Here is a 9,399-nt window from a genome sequence, read left to right as displayed (position 1 = left end):
AACAAGTTTTTAGTACAAAAACCAGTTTTTAGTACAATAAACTGATTTTAGTATAAAAACCAGTTTTTGTATAAAAATCAGTTTCAGTATAAAACAACATAAAAACCAGTTTTTAGTATAAAAACTGTCTTTCATAAAAAACGGTTTTTATTATAAAAAGCAGTTTGTATTGGTTATTTGTATAAAAACAGGTTTTTAGTATAAAAACTGGCTTTTAGTATAAAAATTAGTTTTTAGTATAAAAACTGGTCTTTAGTATAAAAACTGGTTTTTAGTATAAAAACTGGCCTTTAGTATGAAAACACGTTTTTAGTATAAAACAGGTTTTTAGTATAAAAATAGTTTTAAGTATAAAAACTATTTTTTAGTATAAAAGCTGGTTTTTTGTATAAAAGCTGGTTTTTAGAATAGTGTAAAAACTGGTTTTTCGAATAAAAACTGGTTTTTAGTATATAAACTGGTTTTTCGTATAAAAACTGGTTTTATGTATAAAAACTGGTTTTTCGTATAAAAACTGGTTTTTCGTATAAAAACTGGTTTTTCGTATAAAAACTGGTTTTTCGTATAAAAACTGGTTTTTCGTATAAAAACTGGTTTTTCGTATAAGAACTGGTTTTTCGTATAAAAACTGGTTTTAAGTATAAATACTGGGTTTTCGTATAAAAACTGGTTTTTCGTATAAAAACTGGTTTTAAGTATAAGAACTGGTTTTTAGTACAAAAACTTGTTTTTAGTATAAAAACTGGTTTTTAGTATAAAAACTGGTTTTTAGTATAAAAACTGGTTTAAGTATAAAAACTGGTTTTAAGTATAAAAACTGGTTTTTAGTATAAAAACTGTTTTTTTTTGTATAAAAACTACTTTTAGAATTAAATTCGCTTCGCAAAAAATGGGGTTTAGCCTAAAAACAACTTTTCAGAATAAAAACAAAGTATGGTTTTAATTAAATCCGACTTTTCAAACTTTCCCGATTAAAGTTCGTTTTTCAAATCACCTTCTTCTTCAGCACAAATATCCAAAAATAAAAGACAAACAACTTGAAAACAATAATTTCGAACAAAAAGGCAAAAAACTAATAAAAATAATACAAATAGAAATTTCAATTTTAAAATAATTTCTTTAAAACTTTACTTAAATATCAGCATAATGAATCTAAAGGAAGCTGATCTTGTTTTATGGAAAGACGTCGGGAATTGGTGGATTTCTTTAGACTACTATTACTACTGTGTACATTGTTTGTGCTATTATTATTATTGTTATTATTGTTGTTATTATTTTTGGATAGCGATGTTAAATTTGTATTGGAATTATTTAACTCATTAATACTTTGGAAATTTGTGGTTATGGTTGGTATAATGGTTGAACCACCCACCGCAAATGAGGGTTTATTATTATTTAATGGTTCTAGTTCAGCTGCCAAAGCACCATTTGGAATGGAATTTGAGCGTATATGTAGGCGGCCAGAATCTAAAGATTCATCACTAGCCGGATCCAAATGATCCACAGAGGCAGCGGAAGAAATGTGTTTTATTAAGCCTACGGATAAAGCGCGATCTAAAAGGAAAATTTTATTATTATAAATGGTAATTTAATTGGTATATATTTGCATTTATTCATACCTAAACCTGCTTTATTATTTTTGGTATATTCTTCTTTAAGATCATCTAATTCTTTGGCTGAGCACAAAGGTGTATCCACATCATAGGTATTATTGAATAAAGTATAGTCGACTTCGTATTCTCCGGTTTCTTTGCGGAATGAAACAACGTTTACAAAACGATGACCCCATAAGATTTCCGAAGGCAAGAAACTGCTGCGAGCCTGAGTGGTCATGCCAGTGGACTCAATAACACCCTCTTTATATATAAATAAAATATGAATGTTATTGATTTAAATTCTCCAATTTTTTATAAAAATACAACTTACCCAGCATGCAAACCACCTCAAATCTTTCCTTTAACATATCGGACGCTGACAACATATACAAAGGACTATGACGATCTATTTTGTGCACTATAGTAGTTGGCCAAATAAACATTAAACGATCTTCACCACCATCGGCACCCACTGTAAGTTCTTGTTGATAAAAGGGTAAAATTTCACCTTCTTTAGTGACCTACGAGAGAAATACAAGATAACAATTAATTAAATATTTCAAAAATATATAAATGTGTCTCTCCCTTACCTTCTTCCTTATTATCTGTGCTCTCACATGAGCCTCAATTATATGAGACTTACGCATATCGCCCACACGAAACATCAAACACGGCACACCATCCCGATGACATATCACCGCATTGCGTGAGAATAATAGAGTTTGGGCACGTTTTTTCGGCCGCGATAGTTTGGCAAAGACAATGCCCACCATAAATGCTTGTATAAATACACCCGTTATACATTGAAGACATATTGTGAATATCGCCTCGGGACACTCTTCGGTTATGAAACGATTACCGTAACCGATTGTGTGTTGAGTCTCAATCGAATATAGAAATGCTGATATGAATGAACGTACTTCGGTCACACACATAGTGTGTGTCATATTTTGTATTAATTCAGGTTGCTGATCGCGCATTTGTATCCATTCGAGATCACCGTGTGCATAGGCTATCGTCCACCAGATGAGACCGAAAAATGCCCAGGATATGAGAAAACTGAAGGCGAACACCATGAGGGTCCAACGCCATTGGGCGTCGACGAGGGTGGTGAAAATGTCCTGTAAGGAGAAAGAAAAATGGATTTTAAAAAAGAAACATTAAAAAATTGATGATGAAAAAAATATATTAAATCAGGAAAAGAATCTTAATTTTTGAAAAATCATAGATCACAAAACAAAACATGATCTTTGAAGAAGTTGTAACAATAAATGTGTGTAAGACGGGTCTCTATTCCGAAGGATTTTAAATATAAATACAGGTTTTTAGTACAAAAATTTTAAACCGAATTCTTAAAACAAAATCTGGTTTTTCTGTATAACAAAGGGTTTTTATTATATAATCGTGTTTTTAGAGTAAAAAACTAGTTTTTAGTATAAAAGCTGGTTTGAGTATAAAAGCAGGCTTGAATACATATAAACATTGGATTATAGTGTAAAAACTGGTGATTGTCCACCACCTGGGAATATTATATTCCCCGCGGACCAAAAAAAACTGTAAAAAAACAACATGGAAAATAAAAATAAAAAGATAAAAGTTACGGTGCAGGGCCTAAATAACCCAGTACCGACGGCAAGTGTTGATCCACACACGAGTCACGTGTCGTCGTCATCCTGCAATCGTGAGCAAAATACTACTACGGAGGTGGGTACCTTGGCCTCCGTGGCGGACAATGCGTCAAATGTACAGCATGCCATTGGCAAAAATATAGGGGTGAAAGAGAAGGATGTACTCGGAGAGAGCTGAATCCTCAGATGATAATAACAACACCATTAAAGCAAATCCCAAGAAGGATGAAGTAGAGCTAATGGTGAAAGAGGTAAGTGATAGCATAGCTAACTAAGAAAAGACTATTTGGATCACAGAGGAGGAAATTGAAAAAAATGCTTCAGGATATTATAGTTAGTCAAGCCCACGACACTCCTAAAGAAAAGTCGGACTCTCTCACAAGATCTGGGGCAAAGAGGATCAGGTCTCCAGAAGAGTTGACAACTAAGAATAAACCTAAGATGAAAAAAAGCTTCCCGTCTTCTAATACGCAGTCAAAGCCAAGCCATACTTCACTCAAAGGAACCTCAAGTCAGAATCCTGCGAGTAATGTTGACAACGCCAAGCCAGATATTTCGAAGACGAACACGTCGGCAAAACCAACCTCGAAGGTAAGGGTATCTCAAAAGAAGTCCCGAAAAACGAGGAAGGAGAAGCTAGACGGTGGAAAAGGAAAAGAGCCGCCATCTTACGTCAAAGTTGCCAGAAGAAGACACCGGGACGATCTCTACTATGCAGTTTACGGTGACGGTAATCCGACAGGCAAAATTCCAATAGACCAGCAGAGTAGGGTAGAAGATCTGGTGAACAATAAAATAGTGGACTACGCAATCGCTTCAAAGGGTTGTTTGCCCCTTACCCAATAAAGAGCGTGAGCTGTGAGTTCAGCGTGGGCGTGACGTTGATGAGGTTGGCATCTCACCAATGTGTTAGCACCCTAAAGAATTTGGTGGAAAGTATCTCTCTTCCCTGGGACGGCGCTAAGCTGGGACTGGCAAATAAGAGTGAACTTCCGGTGATCTCAAAGTCCACTGTCTACATAAAAGTATGGGGCAGTAAACTGTCTAATGAACGTATACTCGAAATTCTTGGAGATCAAAATGCTGAGCTGGCTGTGGAAAAATGGGATGTCTTTTATAGAAAAGAAGAACCTGAGGGAACTCTATTTGTAATAGGATCGACAAGAATTCCATGGCTAGTCTTGCCAAGAATAAAGGTAGGGCTTACTTCGCTTCTAAAGCTGTCATATTCAAAATTGGGAAGGTGCCGATTGGAAGGGCTGTTACAACAAGCCCCGAAAAGGACACTAAAAAACCTAAGAACACAGCATCAGTAGCCACTACTGATAAGGTTGAGGAGTCAAATCCTAATATCAAGGAAGTTACCACTAACTCGCCAGAAGAAAGTGCAGCTGCCCTTTCCAAAATTTTAGTATAAAAACTGGTTTTAGTATAAAACTGGTTTTTAGTATAAAAACTGGTTTTTAGTATAAAAACTGGTTTTTAGTATAAAAACTGGTTTTTAGTATAAAAACTGGTTTTTAGTATAAAAACTGGTTTTTAGTATAAAAACTGATTTTTAGTATAAAAACTGGTTTTTAGTATAAAACTGGTTTTTAATATAAAAACTGGTTTTTAGTATAAAAACTAGTTTTTAATATAAAAACTGGGTTTTAGTATAAAAACTGGTTTTTAGTATAAAACTGGTAGTATAAAAACTGGTTTTTAGTATTAAAACTGGTTCCTAGTATAAAAAACGGGTTTTAGTATAAAAAACGGGTTTTAGTATTAAAAAACTGGTTTTTAGTATAAAAACTGGGTTTTAGTATAAAAACTAGTTTTTAGTATATATACTGGTTTTTAGCATAAAAACTAGTTTTTTGTATAAAACTGTTTTTTAGTATAAAAACTGGTTTTTAGTATAAAAACTGGTTTTTAGTATAAAAACTGGTTTTTAGTATAAAAACTGGTTTTTAGTATAAAAACTGGTTTTTAGTATAAAAACTAGTTTTTAGTATAAAAACTGGTCTTTAGTATAAAACTGGTTTTTAGTATAAAAACTGGTTTTTAGTATAAAAACTGGTTTTTAGTATAAAAACTATGAAATTCTATTGAAAACTGTTCACTTTATTATTTCTGCAAACATTTTCCCTCCGCTCTAAACTACGCAATAAAAACTCATCAACACCTATCACATTTCAAGGAATTTTTATAATTCTCATACTTTTACTTCATACGTTTTGTTTCGGAAAAAATTGCATAATTTATAATGATATTAAAAAAAACTATTTCATAATCAGTCGTAGAAATCTATTCTGTTTATACAAAAACAAAACAAACTGTAAATGTAATTCAATATATTCAATTTTGTATTAATTAACAGAAACAAATAGCCAACAACAGCAAAATATACATACATACGTACAAACATAGATATGTACGTATGTTTGTATTTTGCAAAAAACTAGCCTTTTGTGTCAATAGAATAAAAAATCTGATTAAATTTTGCCCAAAAGGTCAACTGCCACAAAATTATTTCAAATTAGAATCGAACAAATCTAGTGGAGAATAAATTGAAATCTAATTTAAAATTGAAATTATTTTACAGATCAAATTAATATTAATAAAGATTATAACACTATTAATAACACTTGAATATAATTTGTATTAAAGCAGTGTTAAACACATTGGAGGCAAGTGGCATTAATCAAGACTGTAATTACAGGTGACAGGCAACATGTCGAAATTGTAATAAAGGGGTTTTAAAAAGTAATTTATAAGTAGATTACATTTATATGTATATGTGCGTATGTAACAGGAAGTAGTCAGAATGTTATTAAAGAATAATGATTCTGTTAAGAAATTTAAACTTTTAAAATTTTACATCCTTTTCTAAACTTCTAGTCCAAACTGGAAATACTAGACTAGGCGTTATCAGTTTCTAAGCTTTTTTGAATTTTCTTAATTTGTAATTCGCAAATATTAGAACGTAAATATAAATATCCATACCAGACGACTTAAAACATAAATACTAACAATAATTGTCTGGGAAATGTCTTACTTACCTCCAGTAAGTAAATACCAAATAAATATTAAGTATTTCAAACATTTGCACAAAACCTTATTGCAACATAAAACTTAACACCTACATAAATATCACTAAAATCCAGGCTTTTTCACCCTTCTTAGAGAAAAAGGAAAAACCTAAAAATACACAAAAGTGCGAATCTTTATTTGTCCACTAATAGAGTAAAAAAATAGCAAAAAAGAATTGCGTAGCAAAGCTAAATCCTAATGATGTCTAAAAAAAGATTTATAATACTTTTTCTTTACGTAGTTCTTGGAAGTAAAACAAAATCCGCAAAAACAAAGATGATGAAAAAAGATTTAAGATTTGTTTTTTCACATGTAATTTGAGACAATTATATTATTTTGTTGAAGCAAAAGAAATGTAAAAACAAAATAATAATTCAACAAATTTGTTTGAATAAAATAAACTACGTAGTTATGTGTTAAGTTGCCTTGGTAATAAGGAGTCGCACTGACTGTTTGCCATATTTAGTAATAAATCTTCATACAATTGCAAACCACCACAAATTTAGTAAAGAAAGTGGTATAAAAAAGGGTTTTAGGATAAGAAAGGGTTTTGGTTTCTAGTATGAAAATAGGATTTAGTATAAAACTGGTGTTTAGTATAAACTGGTTTTTAGTATGAAAAGTGATTTTTAGTATGATAACTAGTTTTAACTAACTAACTAACTAACTAACTACTACTAACTAACTAACTACTAACTAACTAACTAACTAACTAACTAACTAACTAACTAACTAACTAACTACTAACTAACTAACTAACTAACTAACTACTAACTAACTAACTAACTACTACTAACTAACTAACTAACTAACTAACTAACTAACTAACTAACTAACTAACTAACTAACTAACTAACTAACTAACTAACTAACTAACTAACTAACTACTAACTAACTACTAACTAACTACTAACTCTACTAACTAACTAACTACTAACTAACTACTAACTAACTAACTAACTACTAACTAACTAACTAACTAAAACTAACTAACTAACTAACTACTACTAACTAACTAACTCTACTCTAACTAACTAACTAACTAACTAACTAACTAACTAACTAACTAACTAACTAACTACTAACTAACTAACTACTAACTACTAACTAACTACTAACTAACTACTAACTAACTACTAACTAACTAACTAACTAACTACTACTAACTAACTACTAACTAACTAACTACTAACTAACTAACTAACTAACTACTACTAACTAACTAACTAACTAACTACTACTAACTAACTACTAACTAACTAACTACTAACTACTAACTAACTAACTAACTAACTACTAACTAACTAACTAACTAACTAACTAACTAACTAACTAACTAACTACTAACTAACTAACTAACTAACTAACTAACTAACTACTACTAACTAACTAACTAACTAACTAACTAACTAACTAACTAACTAACTAAATAACTAACTATATCAACTGTAGTATATATATTGGTTTTTAAAAAAAATACTGGTTTTAGTATGAAATCTAGTTTTTAGTATAATACCTACTTTTTAGTATACACAAATTTGTTTTATTGTAAAACCTTGATTCACATAAAATACTGGCATTTATTATAAAAACTGGTTTTATTATAAAAACTGTTTTTTGGTTGGCTATAACTCTATGCGAAAGCTTTGTATAACAGTTTCCTTTTTTTATTGTTTTAAAGAAAATTTTCCCTATATACTTATTTACACATATTTATTTGAGGGTTTTAGGAGAAATTACACGTCATAGATAGACATAAATCATTAAGTAGAATGCTTAAAGTATTCTAGTTATTTAATTAGTTACTCCCACGCATTACAGGCAAACTGTATTTGGAATTCCTTAATAAAAATATAATTAAACATCAATAAATTTATTATATTACAAAAATAATATTACTTAATAGGATTATTTGATCTGTTTCAGCATTTCCAACTTCAATTGCTACATCCATTTAATAAAAAAGAAACTTATTTTAGGTATAAAAATATATAAAGATATTTAAAATAAAATCTTTTTGTTCTTTTCAAAAAGGACACACTTCAAACTACATACTTTGTAGAAATTCCACCACTCAATTCATGTTGTGTAACTAGGGTTTATTTAACAATTCAAATCAAAAGAGGAAAAAACCCTAGAGAAAAAAAGACTAAAGACTTGGAAACAAATAAGAATAAAGTAAGGAAGAAAGTATAGGCGGGCATGGTCGATTTTATGATTCACTACATCGGTTGTAGTTATTAAGTTAGTTTGAAAGGATGATGTGTGTTACCTCAAAATCGACAAAAACTACACTTAGACCTCCACCGGGCAACATCTGGTCCAACAGATTAGAACTCTAACAATTAACCCACCGTTTATAAGTATATTTAAAATTTGGATTATATGTTTACTTGGGGGTCAATTGATTATTTTGTGTTACGAACATCAACAGAAACCCACAATAGTGGTGTAGGGTATAACAAAACAACAAGATTTAAATACAAATCTTATAAATACGCATAAATATTTGCACTTTGGAAAAATACTACAATTCAAATGTAAGTAAGATTCCTTTAACCATCTCATTTATTTCTCAAGGTAAAACAGTATCAATTGCTTGCACTGCTGAAATTTATTTTTTTCTACCAACTCCCAGAGCTTCATATTCCTAGATTATGTTATGGTTTGTTCAGCTTTTTTTTTGCAAGAGTTTGTGTTCGTGTGTATGTGTGTTTTAACTTACCTGTAGATATCTTCGTCTTCTTTTGGCCACATTTCCTTGTACCACATTACAGTCACCATGTTTGAATATCACACGTTTTCGTACACGCCGAGAACTAAAACGTGTCTGACGATACCTGTAAAGGATGAAGTAGAAAGATAAAATCTATAGTGAGTAGTGTTTATTTTTTATATTTTGTTTTAAGAAATCAATGACATTGAATATTAAATTAGGAAAATATTTAGATTTTTAATGTTTAGTTAGTGGTGTTTGACCAAAGGTTAACCTTAATTTTGTTCGAAGAGGGACATGCTTAGATCAAGGCCAAAAGTTCAATGATATGAAATATTCTGCATAATTAAGATATTAATATCGACACCCTTAACAAACCTTATAC

General features: G+C 30.5%; 1 protein-coding gene across 1 annotated transcript; it reads right to left on the bottom strand.

The window, feature by feature from the left end:
• Positions 1-380: 380 nt before the first annotated feature.
• On the bottom strand, positions 381-9,140 carry LOC119615711 (G protein-activated inward rectifier potassium channel 3-like). Its single transcript, XM_037971714.1, has 5 exons — positions 9,024-9,140; positions 2,186-2,716; positions 1,927-2,116; positions 1,620-1,856; positions 381-1,554 (listed from the first exon to the last, which is right to left on the bottom strand). The coding sequence occupies exons 2-5, from the start codon at positions 2,669-2,671 to the stop codon at positions 1,139-1,141; spliced, it is 1,329 nt and encodes a 442-aa protein (XP_037827642.1). The 5' UTR covers positions 2,672-2,716; positions 9,024-9,140; the 3' UTR covers positions 381-1,138.
• Positions 9,141-9,399: the final 259 nt, after the last annotated feature.

Source organism: Lucilia sericata, unplaced genomic scaffold, assembly GCF_015586225.1.
Source record: "Lucilia sericata isolate MDLA Ls3-8-SP2 unplaced genomic scaffold, ASM1558622v1 Contig007285F_arrow, whole genome shotgun sequence".
Lineage (NCBI taxonomy): Eukaryota > Metazoa > Arthropoda > Insecta > Diptera > Calliphoridae > Lucilia > Lucilia sericata.
This window is presented reverse-complemented; position numbering and strand designations above follow the sequence as displayed.

Bases quoted from the DNA above. Each gene is read 5' to 3' on its own strand.
- LOC119615711 (XM_037971714.1), bottom strand. From the start codon at position 2,671: ATGGTGTTCGCCTTCAGTTTTCTCATATCCTGGGCATTTTTCGGTCTC. The intron at 2,117-2,185 runs GTAAGGGAGAGA...TTTCTCTCGTAG, and splicing joins CACAGATAATAAGGAAGAAG to GTCACTAAAGAAGGTGAAAT. The intron at 1,555-1,619 runs GTATGAATAAAT...TTTTCCTTTTAG, and splicing joins AAATAATAAAGCAGGTTTAG to ATCGCGCTTTATCCGTAGGC.